The sequence below is a fragment of the Carlito syrichta genome, unplaced genomic scaffold, assembly GCF_000164805.1.
Source record: "Carlito syrichta isolate Samal-C Ts95f unplaced genomic scaffold, Tarsius_syrichta-2.0.1 Scaffold303245, whole genome shotgun sequence".
NCBI lineage: Eukaryota > Metazoa > Chordata > Mammalia > Primates > Tarsiidae > Carlito > Carlito syrichta.
In genome coordinates, this window is record NW_007247341.1 from 48,610 (window position 1) to 73,429 (window position 24,820).

General features: G+C 37.7%; 1 protein-coding gene across 1 annotated transcript in view; it reads right to left on the minus strand.

Moving 5' to 3' along the window:
- FANCC (Fanconi anemia complementation group C) overlaps window positions 1-24,820 on the minus strand; it is a 209,383-nt gene that overhangs the window by 43,569 nt on the left and 140,994 nt on the right. The window contains exons 5-6 of the mRNA XM_008058199.2: window positions 19,606-19,719; window positions 18,334-18,398 (exon numbers count right to left, since the gene is read on the minus strand). Coding sequence (XP_008056390.2) covers window positions 18,334-18,398; window positions 19,606-19,719 — 179 coding nt within the window. The remainder of the gene's footprint in view (window positions 1-18,333; window positions 18,399-19,605; window positions 19,720-24,820) is intronic.

Consider the following 24,820-nt stretch of genomic DNA (forward strand, 5'->3'; position numbering starts at 1 on the left):
ATTTCCATAAGGGTGTCTCCTGCATTTTCTAAGATTCTTATAGTTTGAGGTTTTACGTTTAGGCCTTTTGATCCATTTAGAGTTAATGTTTGTATGGTGAGAAATCTTTTCTTTAATCAATTCTCCAGGAAGAAACCCTATCATTGCCGTTCTCACGTCAATATCACTTATCGTCAGGATTTTGTTTGGTGTAACTAACTAGAGGCACCTCCAACTTCACATGTGTAAAACAAAACTCCTGAATTTCTTTCTTTCCCAAATGTTTTATTTCCTCGGTGCTCTCTCTCATATGGTCAGGCCCAAACCCTGTTTTCTCCCTTGCCTGAGCCAGCAGCAAATGCTGCCAACTCCTCTGATTGTCAACATTCCATCACCTTCCTCCTGACTGGTCACCACTGCCCGCAGCCTGGGCTAGGGAGTAGCCTCCAACTGTCTTGCTTCTGCACTCATCCTATGGCTTGTCATCAGAACAGTTTCAGCATCCTTCAAAAATTCATATTGCGATTCCTATCTGCTCAAAGTGCTGCAATGGCTTCCCATTTTGTGCAGAGAACAAGTCGAATCTTTTACTGGCCACCAAAGTCTTCCATGAGGGTCCCCTTCTGTTTCACTGGCTTCCTCTCCTTCTACTCTTACCTTGGTCTGTTCTGCCCCCAACTGTTCCAAATGAGGCTCTGCTGTTCACTCTGCCTGTGACCCATGGCTAGCTCCCTCATTTTTTACAGGTCTCAGCTCAAATGTTACTTTGTAAATGAGGTCTTCCCAGATCATTCCACATTAACACACTGTCCACTGCGTGAGGCAATAGAAATTTAAATGAATTAAAATGAAAGAACATGAAAAATCCAGTTCCTCAGCTGCACGACCTACATTTCAAGTGCTCAGTATCAACATGAGGTCAGTGGCTACAGTACTGAATGGTGCAAATTCAGAGAAAGAGCCCATCACCACAGAAAGCACTGCTGGACGGCAGAGCTTCAAGTGCTCTCCTTGCCCTGGCTTCTTGGTACTTTCACCACCGACCCGAGAGATATCCTTGTATGGCTCACAGTCTGCTTCCTCTACAAAGGCAGCACTTTTCTCTAAGAGGGCAGGCACTAGATTAATAAAATGAACATCCTGGGTTTATGTCATTTTTCTTGGTGGTTTCATATGTAATGATAAATATAAACATTTTGTTGTGTTTTTTGAAACACCAATGGTACCACAATATAGAACATATAGCTGTCCCTCATTTTTTAAGATTTGCTGCCTATTATTTTAAAAATATATGTTCTGTAATTTACCAATGCCTCCATTAATAGGTGTTGAATTTGATTCTGACTTTTCACTATTACAAACAGTGCTGCAGCAGTATCCTTGCACATGCCTGTCTGTGCCCATGTGTGGGTGCTTGCATATTGAAGTGCCTTCCAAAAGACTACCGATTTACTCTTCCACTCTTGCCAATGATATAATTTTCTATTTTTATTTCTTGTCAGTTTGGTGGACAAAGAAATTATTATTCCATGGCTCTAATTTTCATTTGTCTGATAACTTTCTAGACTTAGTAGTTGTCTATTACCTATTTGGATTTCTTCTTCAGATAATTTTTCAATTAGTGTGTCTTTGTCCTCTTTGTTCATTTAGTAAACATTTATTGATCCCTCACTATATTCAGGTTCTGTTTGGGATGCTTGTGATACAGAAGCAAAGATGACAAAGCCTAGTTAGGGAGAGAAACAGTGTAATGCCAGATGACATTCAGAGTCATGCTGAAAAGTATAGTCTATAGAGGGGTCAAGAAACGCCAGGAGGGCTGGGTGTGCTGGCGCACACTTATAATACCAACACTTTGGGAGGCCAAAGTGGGAGGATTCCTTGAGTCCAAGAGTTCGAGACCAGCCTGGACAACGTAGCGAGACCTTGTCTCTACAAAAAATAATTAGTTAGGCATGATGGTACATGCCTGTAGTCCCAGGTACTAGGGAGGCTGAGGTGGAAGGACTGCCTGAGTCCAGGAGGTTGAGGCTGAACTGAGCCATGATCGTGCCACTGCACTCCAGCCTGGGTGACAGAGTGAGACCCTGATTCGGGAAAAAAAAAGAATGAGATGGAAATGGAAAAAAAAAATGCCAGAAATTTACTGAGAAGGTGACATCTGAGCAGAGATCTAAAGGAAGTGTATAACAAACCATGTACATGTGTGGCAGGAAAATGTCACAGGCAGACAGAAAACAAATGCAAGGGTCCTGAATATCTGAACGCAACAAGGAGCAATGCGGCTGGAGGGGAGGGCATCAGAGAGGCTCCGAAGTCCTTGAAGGAGGCTTGCTTATTCTTTTTTTTAAGGTAGCTTCTACTTTTATCAAATGTATAGATGCAGCTACTTTCAGCAGTCAAACAGTTCTTCAAAGCTTACGAAAATGGCAGCATTTGAAAGGGCACTCCTATCCCTTTTTCTGATCTCCAGGAAGAACCACTTCAATCCTAACTATCTTTAGATGTTCAATGCATTGTTCAACACAAACCGTAACCTCGAATTTTAGTGAGGCATCCATCAGATTATGAGAAAAGAAAGTTCCAGGATACTTCTGATGGGAACATAAATAAGCATATGCCCCTGGGAGAACAACTACAGCACACGGCTATCATTTCTTCTTATAAATTAAGGAGATCTAAACAGAACTGCTTGTAATGGGTAGATTCAATCTTGCTGTGTATTTGCACAGAAATGAATAAATAAATGATGACTTATTTACAGAATAGAATGCTATCTGGCAGTTTAAGTGAATAAGCCAGACCTACATTATTCAAGTGCATAAATCTCAAAAATATAACAGTGATGCTAGAGAATGAAGACAGCAAGTTGCAAAAAGATACCCACAATATGCCATTACTTATGAAAAGGACTTTTTTTTTTTTTAAGTCTAGGTCTCACTGTCGCCCAGAATGGAGTATAGTGGCACAATCACAGCTCACTGCAACCTCAGCCTCCTGGCCTCGGGTAATCCTCCTACCTCGCCCTCTCCAGTAGCTAGGACTACAGACTGCCACCACGCTCAGCTAATTTTCTGATGTTTCTGTAGAGACACGGTCTCGTTATGTTGCCTAGATGAAGTCTCTCAAACTCGTAGGCTCAAGCAATTCTTCCACCTCAGCTCCCCAAAATGCTGGGATAACAGGCAGGAGCCACCACGTCTGGTCTTTATGTAAAGTTTTAAAATGCTCATGACAATATCTATATCCAAAGTAAAAGTGTTTAAAATGACAGGAAGAAGCTACACTAACTTCTTGTGCTTAATCAGGGGAGAAGAAGAAATGAAAAGGGAGAAGGATGCTTCATCTGTAACTGGAACATTTTATCTCCTTAACAAAATCACAACTAAATATTAATAGAATGTTAGCATTGCAAAATCTGGGCAACAAGTACATACTTTTTCTGTAAGTATTCTATAATTAAACATTTTTAAAAATTGAAATATGCAACCTAATAAAATACTGAAAATGAAAATATTCATAATAAAGAAGTTGCTCCTGCCACTTTATTCATACTAAAGAAGTTGCTCCTGTTTCCAAAATATCAAGAGTAGCTCATGAAAAATGAATCAGCCTTAGATTGCTTAGTATTTATTTCTCTCTGGAGTAGATTTTCCCTCTCTATTTATATCTCTTTGTACTCTTCCCATTATTTGGTTGTACCAGTCTCTTTTCAAATTATTTCTGTAGAATTATTTGTGCTTTTCATGTTCTCACCATTGGACAGGAAAAGACAGCAGTTCAGAAAGGCACCTAAACTCTCCTGGCCACAGTTAGAACTCTGCAGGACAATACTAGCTGCTAGCTCTTTACAGCTGAAAAACTCCCCTTTGTGCCAGACCATTTTGGAAGCACATTCGTTCTCCACTTCATAATTGCTTCCTCCTGAAGGATGCTTGTTTTTCTAAAACAATATGGACACATTCCCTGGCACAGAGCAAAGTCCACTAAAGGACACTCATGCTGGCACCCCAGCTGGCAAGAGAGGGACAAAATGTAGTTAACTTGGTTAGCAGTTCAGGGTATTCCTAGTCAAAGTAAATCCGATGTAATTAGTAAAATTCTTAACTGAACTGACTAAGGATATGAGATGCCTGTGCCAGCAGAATGTCCCCTGTCAGCCAACACAGCTGATACAGTTCTAATTCTGTTCTCTTGAACAATGGTTACCGCAGAGTCTTTTCTTTAAATAATTTTAGAATCCAACTAGATAAACTTTTTCCAAGTACTTTCCTGATTGTCTTGAGCCCATATATAGTGTTCAGGTAATTCTAGCTCTTGGATTGAGTTCATTTATACTTACTAGAAGACCGAATTTAAAAAGCAATTTGATGTCCAACATACTTTTTGAGTCTTTTTATGAGCTCTTCTATTCGCCATCCATAAAAGAACTTGGACTCCTAAAAGCTTGCATGAGACTACTCTTAAGTTCATAGTTCTCTAGCGTATGATAAATTCAACTAAATGTGTTCTCCTGTCTCGAGTAGAAGCTGACTTCATGGAGTCAGGAACTGGAAGGCATTGTGATAACATGTGAAAGACAGCTGTCAAGCATGCTAGACCATTACAGTGGCTGCTGTCATCAGTTATAATACTAATTAAAATATGCATCATATTACATAACTCTTTCCTACATATCTGAAATTATCTGTACATTTTTAAGATCTAAAACCAAAGATGTTAAATAAAATACAGCATAGTGGGCAAGCTACTTTACTTAAATCCAGGATATTCCCCTCTGTTTATGAATCTGAGTTTTAGCATTCCTTTCCTTTCACGAATATGACTTCAAATGTTCATGCAGCCAAAAGCCTCCAAACTTAAGCACCATATAAACAATGCTATGCTGTTCTTCTGTTTTTTTTCTTCTAGAATGCTTCTTTACAGTTGTTTATTTTCCACTTCCTGCCACTTGAATGTTAAAACTCATTTCAAAAGATTCAAAAAGTCTCACAGAAAATATAGAAATTGATCTCATAACTTAAGATGTATAGCTTGTCAGAAGAACAAAAAAATTGTAAAATTGGCTTGATTTCCTTTTGCATTATTTTTAGAGGCCGGATAAATGGTGTTGTCATAGGGTTTTAAATAGAGTTTCACTTGCCACCAAATAAAGTCAACAATTCAATGACAGAATGTTTAAATTCTATCCTGCCCTTTGCTGTAAGCTGTCTCTAAAAGAAACGACCTTCTAAACGCTGTCACTTTATCCTAAGTCCTACGGTTTGCTGCAGATGGTTTGGAAGCTTCAGCACAGCCCCACAGGAAGGATGTTCCCAGCAGTATTTGGTTACTGCCGAGCCTTCTGTGGTCGAATTCTTGTGCAGAGATCATTTGGAAGTGCTGCTCTGGCAATCAGTCAAGACCTAATGCTTAGTGTAATTCAGTCTGGAAAGTGTTGCATAACTCTCCACTTGAACTTGGATCTCCATGCTCTGGCAAGTTTCAGACCAAAGGAGGAGCTGTGAAGGCCATGAGCACCTTGAAGACTTTTAGAAGGTTATCAGTTGGCCTGTGTGAATTTTGGTAGACCCAAGAACTACCTACTTGACCTGAGAATTTAAGATTTTTCAGGAAAATTATTTTGGATCTTTTCCGCCTAATTGGGAGATACAATCTGCAGCCCTGAGCTTCAGTGCTTGATAAATGTCCTTACCATCACAGTCTTTCCACCCACCCAGCCACTAGTGAAAATCTCCATCTCTTCCTGCTCTCTCTTTTCAGATAATGAGAGAAAAGTTGCACTTATAGGCATTTTAGGAAGGAGAATTGAGCTGTGCTGTCCAGGCTGGAGGGCAAAATCACCACCTGCCTGCTTCTTTATTTCAGACTCTCCATGAATGATGCGCAAACAAAACTCTCAGGTCTACTTTCAATCGCACAAACATCTATCCAGCTCTTACTCTAAGCAATATATTCTCCTAGGCTCTGTGTGAAATATACACCTGAAAAAGCATCCTCCATCTCTCTCTCCCTCTCCCTCCTTCACACACTCTCACACACACACACACACACACTCTTTCCCTCTCCTAGCCTACTCGCTAAAGCATACATTCCAAGAAGTAAGATACTTATAACTCAAGCTAAATGTGTCCTGTTGCTAACAACTTTGATGATGAACTCAAAACATATTAATTTTAGATTAATTTTAAAACTACCTTCATGGTAAGTTAGAGAAAGAATGACAGAGCACTGTTGAGTGCTCTATACAAGTTGTTTCCATTTAGGAAAGTGGTCAAGAACAAGAAGCAAATTTTAGAAAAGGTGAATATTTGAGGAGAAAAGACAAACTGTTCACACATAAGAATAGATCGCTATGGGTAGTTTGACCAAAAAAATTATCTCTGTGAGAATTTACTGTTGATCATCAAGAAAATAACACAGTAAACTAGTAACACTATACAGAACTTCATCAACAAAAAATTAAAACCTTAAATACAATTCTATCATGCTACCTTGAAGTATTCGGATTGTTACCAGGGACTGCTGTCCAGTTATGAGAACTGCTACTAAAGAAGTAACATAGAGCAGAATTTCTCAAATTTCAGTGTACATAACAATCATCTGGAAAGATGTGAAAATCAGATTCCTTGGTCTCTTCTCCAGGGATGCTGAGGTCAAGAACCACACTTTGAGTAGTTCTGATATGGGGAGTTTCTATAGATTCTAAAGTTTAAAATGCAAGAGAAAATAGGATGAAAATGTAACATGAGAGACTGAATCATATGATGACCTAAACACATGAATGCCCTAGCATTCACACACCCAACCTCTAGAAATGATGGGAGAATGCTTACAATTAAATATACACTATAGTAAAACAAGGAGGCTTTTGGTGACCAAAAAATTATGAGAAAAGCTTAAAATGGAAGGTGGGTGGGAACTTTTTGAAGGAAAACATCACAGTCCAAAAATTTGCGAGAGAACTACTGTAAAGTGTAAGAGTGACTCTAGGGGTGCATTCAAGAACCAAGAGGCAAGCTGGCAGCCAGCAAGACCCTTTGTCTACTACAATAACAGCAGTCAGCTGCCTAGGCCTTCAGACATTCTTCTGTCCACTGTCCCCAGCAAGAGACAACAAGAAGTCCCATCTCCAACAGGAAGGAAGGAAGTGGCTTGGAAGAAGCAAGCATCAAATGGCTATAACCTCCAGGAAATTTGGGAGTGCTCTAATGCCTAGAATACAATTGGCATTCCCACCATCACCACATCCCGATCTTCCCACAATTATTTAGAAGCAGGCTAGTGAACAGAGTACTCATGGAGAGGCTAATGGGAATCTCAGATTTCAGGAGAACCATCTTATTCTCCAAAGTGGTTATAACTATTTATGTTCCCATTAACAGTGTCCTAGAGTTCACCATAATCTGATGGACTTCTCACTGATACTGCAGTTTACATTATCTTGAAATCAGTGGAGCTTGAAGAACATTAAGATTGTGGTAAACACACAAACATCAAATTTACCATCTTAACTTTCTTTTTTCCCCCAGAGTCAAAGTCTCACTCTGTTGCCCAGGCCGAAGTACAGTGGCATGATCACAGCTTACTGCAGCCCATGACCTCCTGGGCTCAGGTGATCCTTCTGCCTCAGCCTCCTGAATAGCTGGGACTACAGGCGTGCACTGTCGTGTCAGGCTAACTTTTTATATTTTTTTATTGTTTTTTTTTTGGTAGAGAAAAGATCTCACTATGCTGCCTGGTCTAGTCTCAAACTCCTGGGCTCAAGCCATACTCCTGCCTTGGCCTCCCAAAGTGCTGGGGTTACAGGCATGAACCACAATGCCCAACCCCATCTTAACCATTTTAAGTGTACAGTACAGTAGTACTAACTATATGCCCTTACTGTGCAACAGAGCTCTAAAACGTTCACATCTTGCCAAACTAAAACTCTAAAGCTCACTGGACAACAATTCTCATTTTCCCTCTCCTTCCATCCCAAGGCAATCATCATTTTATTTTCTTTTTCTGAGAGTTTGACTATTTTAGATACCTCATAGAAGTGTAATCATGCAGTGTCTGTCTTTTGTCACTGATTTATTACACTTTGCATAATGTTCTTAAGGTTCACTCATGTTGTAGCATATGGCAACTTTTGTTGATGTTGTATATAATCTTCCATTATATGTATATATCACATTTTCTGTATCCATTCATCCACTTATGGACACAAAGATTGTTTCTACCTCTTAGCTCTTGTGAATAATGTTGTAATGGACATGGGTGTGCAGATATTTCTTAGAGATCCTGTTCTCAATTCTTGTGTATACATACACAAAAGCGGGATTGCTGCATCATTTGATAATCTTATTGTATTTTTTTTTGAGTTGGGATCTCACTCTGTCGCCCAAGTTGGAATGCAGTGGTAGAATCACAGCTCACTGCAGCCTCAACTTTCTGGGCCCAAGCAATCCTTCCACCTCAGTCTCCTGAGAAGCTGGGACTACAGGTACACACCACCATGCTCAGCTAAATTTTGTATTTTTTGTAGAGACGAGGTCTGCTATATTGCCCAGACTGGTCCAAACTCCTGGGCTCAAGCAATCCTCGAACCTCAAACTCCCAGAGTGCTGGGATTATAGGTGTTAGCCACCACGCCTGGGCCCTATTTTTAATTTTTAAAGAACCTTCCGTACTGTTTTCCACAGTGGCTGTACCATTTTACCTACCCACCAATAGTGCACAAGGGTTCCAATCACTCCACATCTTCATCAGCCCTCGTTTCTCTCTCCTTGATAATGGCCATCCTAAGGGGTGTAAAGTGTTATCTTATGGTGACTCTGATTTGCATTTCCCTGATGATTAGTGATGATAAACATCTTTTAATATACTTGTTGGTCATTTGTATATATGCTTTGGAGAAATGTCTATTCAAGTCTTTGGCCTATGTTTAAGTTGGCTTATTTTATTGTTGTTGTTGAGTTGTAAGAGTTCCCTATATATTCTGGATACTCATTCTATCCAGATACATGGGTTTGCATCTGTTTCTCCAATTCCATAGGCTTTTATTCAATTTATTAATCATTTCCTTTGCTGCACAGACACTTTTAAATTTCATGTAGTCTTATTTGTCTATTCTGACTTTTCTGGTCTGTACTTTGGCATTATATCCAGGAAATCACTGCTAAGTCCAATGCCATGAAGCTTTTTCCTATCGTTTCAGGTCTCACATTTAGTTCTTCAATGTATTTTGAGTTAATGTTTGTTTATAAAGTAAGGGTCCAATTTCATTTTCTGATATGTGCAGCATCCAGTTTTCCTAACATCATTTATTGAAAAGACTATCTTTTCTCAATCTTGTAGCCAAGGCACTCTTATCAAAGATTGTTTGATCATATACATAAGGACATATTTCTGAGCTCTCTACTCTGCTTCACTGGTCAATATGTCTGTCTTTATGCTAGGACCACATTGTTTAGATTTGCAAAATGTTTTGAAGGAAGCTTTGTTTTTCTTTCTCAAAATTATTTTGGCTATTTGGGGTACTTTGAGATACTACATAAATTTTAGAAAATTTTATTTCTGCAAAAAACGTCATTGGCATTTTGATAGAAATTACAATGAAACTGTGGATTGCTTTGGATAGTATGTACATTTAAAAACACTAAGTACTCCAAACCATGAACATGAGATATCTATTTATTTGTATCTTATTTAATTTTTTTAAAGCAATCTTTAGTAGTTTTCAATCTTTTGCTTCCTTGGTTAAGTTTATTCCTAAACATTTTATTCTTTTTGATGCTATTGTAAATAGGATTTTTAAAAAATTTTCTTTTTAAGTTGTTTATTGCTAGTGTATGAAATGTAACTGGTTTTTGTATGCTGATTTTGTATCCTGCAACTTTGCTGAATTTGTTGTTAGTCTAAAAGATTTTGGGGGATCATTTAGAGTTTTTTACATATAAGATAATATCGTCTGTGAAGAAAGATAACTTTATTCTTTCACTTTCGATTTGGATGCCTTTTTTTTTTTTCTTGCCTAATTGGTCTGGCAAGGACTACATTGAATACAAGTAGAGCTAAGAATATCCTTTCCATGTTCCTGATCTTAGAGAGAAAATTTTCCATTTTTCACCATTAAGTATGATGTTAGCTATGGACTTTTCCAATATGGACTTTATTATGTTGAGGCAATTTTCTTCTAGCCCTAATTTGTTGAGTGTCTTAAGAGTGGGTGTTGAATCTTGCCAAATGCTTTTTCTGTATTAATTGAGATAATTGCGTGGTTTTTGTTCATCGCTCTATTGGCTGATTTTTGCATGTTGAGCCATCCTTGTATTCCAGGAACAAATTTCACTTGCTTATAATCCTCATAATGTATTGTTGAATTCAGTTTGCTAGTGTTTTGCTGAGAATCTTTGCTTCAAGATTTATGAAAGCTATTAGACTATTTTCTTTTCTGGTAGTAGCATTATTGGATTTCAGTGTTAGGATAATGCTTGCCTCATAAAATGAATCTGAAAGTGTTCCTTCTTCTTGAATTTTTTGGAAGAGTTTGAAAAAGATTGGTGTCCTGGAGAAGGACTGATTCTTCTTTAAACGTCTAATAAAATTCTCCAGTGAAGCAATTTGGTCCTGGGTTTTTCTTTATTGGAAGGTTTTGGATAATTGATTCAAACTTCTTACTAAGTCTGTTCAGGTTTTTTACTTCTTCATGATCCAGTTTTGTAGGGTGTATGTTTTTATAAATTTTCCTAGGTCAATTCGACTTGTTGACATATAATTGTTTATAGTAGTTTCATAATCCTTTCTATTTTGTGGCATCAGTTATAATTTATCTTCTTTCATTTGATTTTTTTTTTTTTTTTTTTTTTTGAGTTGGAGTCTCACTCTGTCGTCCAGTCTGGAGTGCAGTGGCACACTCTCCGTCATCACAGCCTCGACTTGCTGGGCTCCAGTGATTCTTCTGCCTCCGCTTTCCAAGTAGCTGGAACTACAGGCACGTGCTACCACGCCTGGCTAATTTTTGATTTATTGTAGAGAAGAGGGTCTTGTCAAGTTGCCCGGGTGGTCTCGAACCCACGGGCTCAGACAATCTACTTGTCTTGGCCTCCCAAAGTGCTGGGATTATAGGCTGAGCCACAGAGCCCAGCCTCATTTGATTTTTTAAAATCAAATCTTCTCTCTCTTTTATTTTAACTTGGTCTAACCATGGTTTTGTCAATTTTGCTAATCTTTACAAAAACCCACTTCTTAATTTTTGATTTTGAAAATATTCTCTATTTTATGTACTTGTGGTCTAATTTTTATTATTCTCTCCTTTCTCCTAACTTTAGGGTTAGTTTACTCTTCTTTTTCTAGTTCCTTGAGGTGTAAAGCTAGATTGTTGACTTGAGATCTTTCTTCTTTTTTGGCATTTACCAGTATAAACCTCCATCTTAGAACTGCTTTTGCTGTACGTTGTGTTTTCATTTTCATTTGTCTCAAGCTATTTTCTACATTCTGTGTGATGACATTTAAAAGTGTGTTAGTTTCCACATATTTGTGTGCATTTTTCTAGTTTTTCTTGTGCTGTTAACTCTGTTTAACCCCATTGTAGTCAGAAAAAATACATGGTATGACTTCAATCTTCTTATACTTATTAAGACTTGTTTTTGGTTTAATATGTCTATCCTCAAGAATATTCCATGTGCGCTGAGGAAGAATGTGTATTTCTATCAACATTTACTTCATATATTTGAATGCACTGCTGTTAAGTGCATATATAATTATAATGGCTATATCTTCCTGGTGAATTGACTCTTATCATTATATAATACTTTGTTTATCTGTTGTGACAGTTGTCTGATGTAAGCATGGCTATTCCTACTCTCTTTTGGTTACCATTTACATACTATTTTTCCATCCTTTCACTTTCAGCCTGTGCATGTCCTTATACCTCACTGAATCTTTCGTACACAGCATATAGTTATATCTTGTTTTCTTATCTATTTAGTCATTCCATGTCTTTTGAATTGGCTGTTTAATCCATGTTCATTTATAGTAATTATTGGTAGTGAACAACTTACTATTGCCGTTTTTTTACTTGTTATCCATATACCCTGTAGTTATTTTGTTCCCCTTTTCCTCTCTTTTTCCCTTTCTTTGTGCTTCATTAATTTTTTTGGTAGTGACATGCTCTGATTCCTTTCTGATTTTCCTTTGTGCATCTCTTACAAGCATTTTCTTTGTTGCTACTATGGAGATTCCATAAAACATCTTAGAGTTATAATAACCTATCTTAAACTGATAAGAATTTCTTTTTTTTTTTGAGTTGGAGCCTCACTATGTCACCCAGAATGGAGTGCAGTGGCCACTCCCGGCCACCGCAGCCTCGACCTGCTGGGCTCCGGCAATCCTTCCACCTCAGTCTTCCAAGTAGCTGGAACTACAGGCGCGCGCTACCACGCCTGGCTAATTTTTTTAATATATTGTAGAGATAAGGTCTCACCACATTGCCCAGGCGGGTCTCAAACCCACGGGCTCAGGCAATCCACTCACCTCAGCCTCCCAAAGCGTGGGATTATAGGCTGAGTTGCCGAGCCCGGGTTCATTTTTTTTTAATATTTGTTCCTCAGACTTTGTCATTTCAAATGATCTGTCTTCATTCTGATTCTTTCTTCCATTTGATCAAGTCTGCTATTGAACCCTTCTAATGAATTTTTAAAAATTATTGTATTCTTTAGCTCCAGAATGTCTGTTTAGTTTTTTGTGTGTATGTGTGTTTACAGTTTCCATCTCTTTGTTGATATTTTCATTTTGTTCATGCATTGCTTTCCTGATTTCATTTAGTTGCTTATCTGTGTTCTCTTGTAGTGCATTGAGATTGCATAAGACAACTATTTCAAATTATTTGTCAAGTGATTTACAGATCTCTGTTTCTTTAGGGTTAGCTTCTGGAGATTGATTTTGATCTTTTGATTAAGCCATATTTCCCTAGTTTCTTTGTGTGTCCTTTACTTTTTTTTTTTACTGTGTTTTGTGCTTTTAAAAAGCCACTTCTCCTAGTCTTTATGAACTGGTATCATACAAGGGAAGACCTTCATCAATAAGCCCAGCTAGAGATTCTGGGGGGGGGGTCCCTCAAATCTTTTCTGTGTCTTCTCTGGGCTTCTGCATGTAATTTCTCAATTTAAGAGCTTTTACTGGTTTCTAGATTCAGAACTTGCAATTGCTTCTTCCCTCTGGTGTCTGTTTATGACACTGCAGGTTCTCTAGTGTTAGAGAACAGAGAACTACTGAGCTCTCCTCTGTTCTTCGTGGCCCCCATGGCACCTAAAGTATGCCAGTTCTCTGTCAGTGCTACAAGTCAGGCAAGATGGAAACCAGTCCCTCTGGTAGGGTCCTGAAAAGCCAGAACATCGGATGCACATTTCACTCTTCCCTTTCTCTCCCAAGGGACAAACCACAAGCTGGGCAATTTCTCCCAATCCTGTTGAGCTGTGCCAGCCTCCATCTGCAGCACTGTCACTTCTCTGGTGCTGCTCAAACCGCTAAGCTTTCTTTTGTTCTCCATGACCCAAAGGCATCCAAAGTCATCTCCCTTTACTCCCAGTTTTGTAGCTTCATGTATGATCCAAAATTATTAAATGGTAAATTCCAGAAATAATTCCAAAGGTTTACATTGCACTGCTCTGAGTAATGTGATGGTATCTCACACTGTCCCACTCTGTCCTGCCCAGGACATGAATCATCCCTTTACCCAGCATATCCATGATATATATATATATACGGCCTGTCCATTAATCACTTAGCCATATTGGTCATCAGATCAACTGTCACAGTATCACTGTGCTTGTGTTCAAGAAACCCTTGTTTTACTTAATAAAGACCCCAAAGTGCAAGAGTAGTGATCTTAACACTTCAAATATATCACAAAGAAGGCAAGAATTTTCAACTTAATAAGAAAAAAAATCATACGCTGAGGTTGCTAAGACCTACAGCAAAAATTAATTTTCTATCCTGAAACCGTGAATAAGGAAAAAGAAATGCATGTTACTTTTGCTGTTGCATCTCAAACGGCTAAAGTTACAGCTATAGTGCATGATAAGTGCTTAATTAAGCCAGAAAATGCATTACATTTGTAGACAGAAGACAGAAACATGTTACATCTGATAGCAACCAGGTTCAGGACTATCCACAACTTCAGACATCCACTGGATGTCTTGAAGATAAGGGGATACCACTGCATGCCGGTTCCCCATCAGTGCTCCAAGTCAGTCGAGACAGAAATCAGCTTCCCAGTGCCCCAAAAAGCTAGAACACTGGTACACATTCCACTCCTCTTTTCCCATCTCAGGGGAGAAGCCACAAGCTGGGATTCTCCTCCCAATCTCACCAAGTTGTGCTAGCTTGGGAGAAGGGCCAGCACAGTTGATATGAAATAGCTTTTCTTACCAATTTCAATATAGCTATTCTAGGCTTTGAGCTTGCCTACAGTACTGCAACTTCTTAAGTGGTTTCTGGCATTCTCATTAAGGCTTTCGGGGAGGTGTTTTAGTTAAGTCAATGTCTCTGTGGAGAAACAAGGGCTGGGGCTTACTAGTCTGCCACCTTGCTGGCATCACTCCTGGAGAAACTCTTTAATGGTTATTATTGATTCAGTTTTCCTCTTTTGGTAACGACTTGCTTAAATGCCTTGCCCATTTCCACACTGGAGTGTTTGCCTCTTTATGACAGATATGTGCAAGTGGTTTCTATATTTTGCATACTAATCCTTTGTCAATTTTATAGGTTGAAAATATCTTCCAAGTCCGTGGCTGGCTGTATCCATTTGTTAATAGATTTTTAAAATTATTTTATTCTCAGCTGATTTTTAAAAAATCATCAACGCTGATGCATACTTTGTGAGTTTGGTGTTGGGAGTATCTACACATTGCAACTTATTGATCTTTCTAAGTCCCTTTTAATAAATTTTTCATTACATTATTCAAAAGATCCATTAGTCAACATATACCTCACAGCAAAATCAAAGTCTTTATCTGACATGTAAATAAATAAATCTAAACACTCTCCATGCCTCCTATAGATTCTTATTTTGGGGAATACTTCATAATACCACACAGTTTACCTATTTTAAATGTACATTCAATAAATTTTTATTAAGTTTATTGAATTAAAAAACTGTCATCATCTAGTCTTAGAACATTTCCATCACTGTAGAAAGATCCTATGTGTTCATTTGCAAGAAATCCCTGTTCTTAATCTACTAATCTACTTTCTGTCTCTATGGATTTGCCTATCCTGAATATTTCATACCAATGGAATCATGTAATATATGGTCTTTCAAGGATTCTTCTTACACTTAACATGCTTTTGAGGTCCACCCATGTTGCAGCATGGATCAGCTCCTTTTTATTGAAGAATTGTATCATACTGTATTTTATTGTATGACCATGCTATATCTTGTTTATTCACTAATGATTTGATGAATATTTGGACTGCTTCCACTTTTCTCTATTATGAATAATGCCACGAACATCCGTGTACAACTATTTCTGTGCTTATTAGACATTTGTATATATTTTTTGCCAAAATGTATTTTCCAATCATTTGCCCATTTTGTACATATGTATGTATGTATGCATGCATCTATGTATTTATTTATTTTTACATTAGAAAATATAGCTTATTAAGAAAGTAAGTTGGAGGGAGGGATTCATCTCCAAGTGCTCCAAGTCAGTCGAGTGGAGTGTGCATCCAACATTCTAGCTTTTTGGGGTACTAAGAATTTGATTTCTGTCTCGACTGACTTGGAGCACTGGATACGAATCCCTGCCTCCCCACAAACGAGGGGAAGGCAATCATTTTAAACCTGGGTTATTTGTCTTGTTCCTGAACTCTTTATATATTCTGAATATGAGCCCTTGATCAGTAGTACAATTTGAAAATATGTTCTCAATGTGTCTTTACTTTTTAAATAATGGCAACAGATTTTTGTTATTGTTATTTATCCATTTACTTGTTGATGGTTCTTTAGGTTGTGTCTGATTTTTGAACTATGACAATAAAGCAACTATGAACATTCATATACAGGTTATCAGTGAGCACTTAAGTTTTCCCTCTGTTATAAATAAATACTCAAGAGCGGAATGGATGGGTTGCATGGTAAGTGTATGTTTAACTCCATAATAAATTGCCACACTGTATTCCCAAGTAGTTGCGCCATTTTACAAAGCAATGTATGAGAGATCCAATAGTTCTACATCGTCTCCAACACATGATAATGTGAATGTTTTAAGTTTTAGTCATTTGAGAGAGCCTGCAGTAGCATCACATTTGATATCTTTCTTGTTTAATTTTTACATTGTGGTAAAATATAAATAATATTAATATTTATTTAACCATTTTAAGTGGCAACCATCAGTGATACTAGATTCAATTCACATGCTGTCTACTCATCACTACTATTATATCCCAAATTGTTCATCATCCTCAACATGAACTCTGCTCATTAAACAATAACTCCCTATAGCCCCCAGAAAGCTCTATTCTGCTTTCTATCTCTATAAATTTTCCTATTCTATGTACCTCATATAAGTAGCATTAAACAATATTTGTCCTTCTGCATCTAGCTTATTTCATTAAGCATTGCTGCTTCCAAGGTCCATTTATGTTCTTGAATATATCAAAATGCTATTTCTTTTTATGGCTGAATAGTACACCTCTGTATATATACCACACTTTGTTTATCCAATAATTCACTGATGGATACTTGGGTTGTTTCCACCTTTTGGCTACTGTGACTAAACAACACTGGTGTACACATAGCTATTTGAGTTTATGCTTTCATATATAGATACACACATACACTCACACACACAGATATACACAATCATATATAGATAAAGTTCCTGATTTTTTATATGTATTTAGAAGTGGAATTTCTGGGTCATATAGTATTCTATGTTTGATTTTCAAGGAACCACCAAACTGCTTTTCACAGCTGTATTATTTCACATTTCCAGCAGCAATACAAGGGTTTTAATATCTACACATCCTCACCAACACTTGATATTTTCCATTTTTAAAAAAATTATAGCTAGTTCCAGCTACTTGGAAGATTGAGGAGGAAGAATCGCCAGAGCCCAGCAGGTCGAGGCTGCGGTGGCCGGGAGCGGCCACTGCACTCCAGTCTGGGTGACAGAGTGAGACTCCAACTCAAAAAAAAAAATTATTGCTATCCTAGTAGAGAAATGGTATCTCATTGTGGTTTTGATTTGTATTTCCCTAATGATTAGTCATGTTGAGCATCTTTTCATGTGTTTACTTGCCATCTTCTTTGTACATCTTTGAAGAAATGTCTATTCAATGCATATTTCTGAATTGGGTTTTTGTTGTTGAGGAGTTCATTATATATTCTGGACACATTAATCCCTTTTCAGAGACAATATTCACAAAAGTTTTTACTCACTTAGTAGGCTGTTTTTTAGCTTTCCTGAGAGTATCCTTTGATTCACAATAGCTCTTAACTTTAATATAAAGTCCAATTTACTTGTTTTTTTCTTTATTGCTTATGTTTTATGGTGTCATATCTGAAAAATCATTGCCAGATCCATGTTATGAAGATTTTCCCCAGCATATTCTTCTAAGAACTGTATAGTTTACTTCAAGGGTTAGGTGCAAAGGCAAAGGGCAAAGATGGCTTCTGATAGAGCTTTAATTAGCAATAGCTTTAAAAAAAATCCCAAGTCCCTCAGTCCCCAGAGTCTCTTGGTTAATGATAGGTTAACAATGAAATGCTCACCAATGAAAACAACTCTAAATTCTTTCATAGAGTGAAGAAACATTTGCAATGTGATTAATTGCTTTTTAATTTGTCCGAATCTCTTTGATTTGTTTAGTCTAGATTTTGGAATATTAAGTTTCTTAAAATAGGCCATATGTTCACATCAAAAATGTGACTGTGTGTATGCATGTGTGTCTGTGTATGCACACACTAGGGAAGAGGAGGACAGAGCAGGGGCAGGATAGCTGAAGGGAACACACTTGCATCCGTGCTCATTCTCTCTTACATACTAATCCCAGGGTAAACCTACGTGCTTCTCTTTCTTTCGTGTTCTCTACTGTATATGTAGGCCTTTCTATCTAATGGGTACACAAAACACATCGCATGACTTACTTAATGCCCTACGAGAGTTGAGAAAAGAACAGCGATTAAGAAAAGGTTTGAAAAAACTCACCAATTTGCCAAGTATTCCACTAAAATAATGTCTCCACACAGACTATAGCCACCACTATGAACATACATTTGCTATGAATTACAAAATTTTCCTCTCATAACCAAACTGATACATTTTGAAACCTGAGAAGAAGGATGTTTAGTTTAACACCTACCGCCTTTGAGTGTTAAATCCATTAAGATGATTCTCCCTGAGTTCAGACACTAATGATAAAACCATCTGTAAAACAAAATCAGTTGCAGGTTAACTCATACCACAAACAGGATTACATCAGTTCTACTTTTCTTGGTGTGAGTGACATTTCCGTTGAGATTCCCTCCCCCACGTCTTTTCCTTATGTTTTACTTTGTCAGAGTGAAAAGAAAGCAGTGCCAAGTCACATTTACTAATAACTGGGATTTTATACTTAATGTCTATTACTCTGCAATTCTATTTAGGCAATGAATAACATTAATTTCCTAAGAGTTAAAACCAAACTCAGTTTCTAAAAAATATTAGAGCTAGTTTACTTATTCTTTTTAAACTGAATTCATTTTTAAAATGCTCTTCTTGTATAAAGCTTCCAAAAGACAGCCTGGCGCAGTGGCTCATGCCTATAATCCCAGTACTTTGGGAGGCCGAGGCAGTCAGATTGTTTGAGCCCAGGAGTTCAAAACCAGCCTGTACAAATAGTGAAACCACATCTCTACAAAAAATACAAAAATTTGCTGGGTGTGGTGGCATGCACCTGTCGTTTCAGCTACTTGGGATGCTGAGGTGGAAGAATCACCTAAGCCCAGGAAGTTGAGGATCCCATGAACCATGATCGTCATGATCATGGCACTACATTCCAGTCTGGGTGACAGAGCAAGATCTCAACTCAAAAAAATAAATAAATAAAAGCTTCCAAAAGACAAGAATAATTAGCAACCATTAAAAATCTCAAACATTTTTGGAAGAGTTATGTCAAGATCATAAATTTTTAAAGTCTTACATTTGTCTACAATTTAAGCCAGAAGAAAACACAGCTTTAATTTAAGAGATACATATGTAATACTATTTAGAATTTTCTGCTTTGCTTTAACATAAAACTCCAGTCAGGTTATTTTAAATACAAGATTTCTCTAACAGTGTACGTCTCTGTTTATACTGGGAAAAAGAAAGCTCTTCTACCCACAAATCTTTGAATAAATAAGTGAGGTGTGTTATGAGAAAGAAAAAATGACTGGCTGACTTAGTAAAGCCTTTTCTGGTTTCTTCTTCTTTCTCCTAACTGCCCACCTCACATTTCTTCCTTACATGACCATAAGTCCACCCAAGGTAAGAATAGATAAGCAAAAAAAAGTTAAACATCTTTCTTGGAGTCCTGAAAAATTTCCATTCACCCATTTTACTGGTGGCATGTTCAGAATTGAAATTTCAACATGAGTTAATTTAAAATACTCACATTTTTAAGCAAACCAGGATAGCAATCTACAGGCGTACACCCAAGACCTTGAGTGAAAAGACTAACTTCTTTTATATCAAATCTGAATGCTGAAAGTATGTAAGATAATAAACCCTAAAAAGCAAACAGAAAGAGAAAAAGCCAACTTCTTAAAAGTGAAAGCAAGTGCCTTTTATTAACAATGCTTACAACTAGAATTATTTGTAAATGGGGTGGTCTCTATGAAACCAAACATCTCAATTTGTCCAAGTACCCAGTTCACTTTGATTCAAGGTGTAAAAAAGAAATAAGTTAGAATTAAAATTAATACATTAAAAATAATTAAATTTAAACAAATGCTAACAGTGAAACAAAAATATATAATGAACGAACAATGTTTTAACTATATTAAGAATGGAATCTTTATTGTTTTTAAGTTCAGTAAAATATTTTTAACAGAGTAGATATGAGAATTTAATACAAGACAAAGAACACATCACCAATCAGTAAGGAAATGAAGATTACACAAGAAATTATGCCTGGAAAACTACTCATTTGGGGGAAAAAGTTAGATTTTTCACCTTACATTATTTGTCAAAATATATTTGAGTTTAATGTCAATTAAAGATGTCAATGTAAAAGTGAAATGAGATAATAAAAAGAAAATACAAGTATTTTTCAAATGTCTAAATGAGACAAAGCTTTGTAAACTGAAAATCATGGGTGCAAATCATAGCATAAAAAGATTGATTGTCGTTTCTGCACTGCTGGTGGGAATGCAGACTAGTACAACCTCTTTGGAAGACAGTGTGGTGATATCTGAAAGAACTAGAAATTGACCTTCCATATGATCCAGCAATTCCCTTATTGGGAATATACCCGAAGGAACTCAAATATTTCTACAAAAAAGATACCTGCACACTTCTGTTTGTTGCAGCTCTATTCACAATAGCAAAAACATGGAACCAACCCTGTTGCCCACTGAAGCTGGACTGGATAAAAAAAAAATATGGTACATATACACAATGGAATATTATGCAACCATAAAGAAGGACAAATATATGGACTTTGCAGCAACTTGGATGAATTTGGAGTCGATCATACTCAGTGATTTATCACAGAAACAAAGAACTAAGTTCTGTATGTTCTCACTCATAAGGTGACCTTGAACAATTATAATGCTATAAGAAAGCGACTGGCAGTAGTGGAAAACTGTCAGGGGAGGGGAGGTGGGACTGGCAGTTGAGGGGAACTGCTAGGGGAGGGAGTGGCATACCACATCAACAAGGGTACCTGCATGATCGGTGTTTATATATCTAACCCTTAATTGCACCCCACATCTTTATAATAAATAAATTTTTTTAAAAAGATTGACTGTACCAAATATAAATAGAAGTTTTTATCAGAAAATAACATAAAGCATAAACGAGAAAGGATATTAACAACAAACACTACAGATCATATGTAAACAAATTAACATATAAAGTATATGGCAAACACTAAGAATATAAAAAATGAATATGAACACATAATTCACAGAAAACGCAAAGGCCGAGGAACACGTGAATAAATGTTCACACTCATAATCAAAGAGGGTGAGGTAAAACACCAACGTGATGTTTTCCCTTTCATGGATTAACGCTTCTGATAGACATAAACAGCTAATGCTGTCTGGGTTCTCGTGGGGGAGTATCAACAGGGACTTCCACACAGAGCGCAAATGTGGATGGCATGAAGGCATGCAGTCAGTGTGAGTGGGTACCACACAGCCCACGCCCCACACCCCCATGCTTGGACTTCCAGGGCTGTGTCTTCCCAGAGGTTTGTCACCCGAACAAAGATGCCTTCCAGGCTCACAGATGCCTGACCTATAGAAAGCAGCTTGAAAATACATGTTGTCTTGAAAGTGTTCAGAACCTTTGATCCATCTGGCATAAATTTACGGAAATAAATCTCAATATGATAATCGTGCCCCAAGATGTTTACTACAGTGTTATTTCTCATAATAAAGCGTCTCACACTGGGAAAGATTAATTTATAAACTTATATAGTGGCTCATCGTAAGTTATTAAAATGGCTAAAAAGAATTTGATGGTATTTTAAGCGGTTATATTATAGCCTTAAATGGAGAAAGATGCAAAATTTTGTGCTCAGAAGTGATCTCATCATTATAAGAAATAACCCATGCATCAGAATGGAAAAATAATGGAAGTAAACATTGCTATCTTAGTCCATTTGTACAGCTATGGCAAAACACCTCAGACAGGGTAATTTATAAGAAGCAGAAATTTATTCCCCAGTTCTGGAGGCTGTGAAGTCCTAGACTAAGGAGCTGGCAGGTTCAGCATTTGGTGAAGGCTTGCTGTCTGTTTCCAAGGTGGTACCCCGTTGCTGTGTGCTCTGGAGGGGACCAATTCTGTGAATGCCGTGTCCTCACGTAGTGGAAGGGAAGCAAGGGCAGGCGAGCCTAGTGTGCTTCCTTCCTTCTCTTTATACAGTACCTACTCTCATCCATGAGGAGCTCTGCCCTTACGACTTAATCACCTCTTAAGGGTTCACTCAACATTATCACACTGGTGATTAATTTTCAACATATGAACTTGGGGGGATACATTTAGACCACAGCAACACCAAAGGCTAACTTAACAGTCTCTAGGGTGATGCTATTATGGATGTTTTCCTTGTTTCTACTTCAATATGCTTTCTAGTTTCTTATACAGGTATGCATTACTTTATAACCAGGAAAAAAAATGTTCCTTTTTGTAAAAGATTTTATTTTCAAATAAATCACCTGCCTGACTTTCCCTCAGAATGACTAGGATCTTGGAAGGATCCCAGACTCTTCCCATGAGGACTTTCATATGTTCTAGTCCCTCTGCCTGGGGGTCTCTCCTATATCCCTCAACTGGTGAAATGTTGCTTCTTGAAGGAATTCTAGCAATTATGACAACTAAAATTTACTGAGTGCTTTACCATGTGCGAGGCACTATGCTAAGTTCTGTAAGTGTGGCATCTCATAGAAAATCCCAGGTTCAGCTCTTAATCAAATCCAATTAAACAAAGTTTCGATTAAGCCACCCACAACCAGATAGCTATTGTTACTATATTTCATGATCAACCCTTAAAAAATTGAAGTACAGGGTACTACAGATCCATTTGAAATGGAAAGTAATGTAGTGTATAATAGCAGGAAACCAGTTTCAAGGTAGTAACAGCTAAGGGTCAGTTAAGATTAGATCTTAGGCAAAACTACACCCAGGCTTTCCCCTCTAATCCAGAGCCTCCCAGAACACTCCCGCCTTGAGCCTGGGACCACAGCATGGAGAGAGATTTCTCTACTCTGTATGAGTATCTGTGGCACCCGAGTCAATGGAAGTCAAAAAGTAAAAAAAAATCCAGACATCTGATAAGTACAGAGGATGCGATCAGGGATTGCAAATAATTCCTGAGCAGTGCTTGACGTGGCCACAAACAATTCTCAGACACTGCAGTCAAGCATCACCTAACGATGGGGATACACTCCGAGAAACGTGTCGTTAGGCAACTCATCACGTGAACATCAGAGTACACTTATGCCAACCCAGACAGTCTAGCCTACTACACACTTAGGCTAAAACCTGTGCAGCTGTTACTGCACTGAACGCTGCAGGCACTGTAACACAGTAGTGAGTATTTGCATGTCTAAACCTATCCAAATATAGAAAAGCTACTGTAAAAACACAATGTAATAAATTTTAAAAAGGTACACTTGTATAGGGCAGTTATCATGAATGGAGCTTGCAGGACTGGAAGTTGCTCTGGGTGAGTCAGCGAGTGAAGGTGAGTGAATGTGAAGGGCTAGGGCATTACTGTAGACTACTGTAGACTTTAGAAAACTGTACACTAAGGCCACATGAAACTTACAACGTATTCTTCCTTCTTTAATAATAAGTCAACCTTATCTTATTGTAACTTTTTAACTTTATAAACCTTTTTAATTTTTTTAAACTCTTGGACTCTTCTGTAATCACACTTAGCTTAAAACACAAACACATTGTATAGCTGTACAAAACTATTTTTTTCTTGTATCTTTAAGCTATAAGTTTTTTTATTTTTAGCTGGGCTTGGTGACTCAGCCTGTAATCCCAGCACTTTGGGAGGCTGAGGTGAGTAGATTGCTTGAGCCCGTGGGTTCGAGACCCACATGGGCAACTTGACGAGACCTCATCTCTACAATAAATCAAAAATTAGCCGGGCGTGGTAGAGCACGCCTGTAGTTCCAGCTACTTGGAAGGCTGAGGCGGAAGGATCGCCAGAGCCCAGCAGGTTGAGGCTGCGATGGCCAGGAGTGGCCACTATACTCCAGTGTGGGTGACAGAGTGAGACTCCAACTCTAAAAAACAACAACAAAAAAACAAAAAACAAAAAACAACAACAAAAAATTTTTATTTTTTAAACTTTTTTGTTAAAAACTAAGACACAGAGTCCATACAAGGTCAGCTTAAAAAAAACTAAGCCAGGCATGTAATCCCTAGGGGGTCAAAACTACAGCAAACTGGGATCATGCTACTGCAGTCCAGTCTAGGGGGGCGGGGGGGGAGGAAGAAATAGTTCCCTGTCTCATTACCAAAAAAAAAAAGCCTACACCATAATACTACGTGCTAAGAGATGATGAAGTAAGAGGTGATGAAGTCATGAGGGATCTGTCCTGGCAAATAGATTAATGCTGTTATTTCAGGAGGGGGTTCCTGATTAAAAAAATGAGTTGGCCACCTCCTCTCAAGCACATGTACTCTCTTACCCTCCTGCTTTCCACTGTAAGATGAAACAACAAGAGGGCTCCCAAACCTGGAACTTCCCAACCTGCAAAACTGTAAGAAATCACTCTCTGTTCTTTACAAATTACTCAGTGTCAAGTATTCTGTTACAGCAGAACAAAATAATCTAAGACAGTAGCCAAAGCATTAAAGTTCATGCTCAGAAGCTCAATTTCCAAGAACATACCCAAGGAAAGATTTTGTTTCATAGCAGCATGACTTATAGCAGCAAAATACTAGAAGCAATCAAGGTACCCAAAACATTAGATTGGTTAAATTCATCGTGGTTTATCCAACAGTGTGAATCATATTATAAAAAGAGACTTGATATAGGAAAAGGCAATGTAACAATTTGAAAAGCAAGGTGCAAAACTAAATGTTCAACATGATTTTAATTTTGTATTCACAAAAAACACTGAGAAAAAAAGGTATCAAATAGT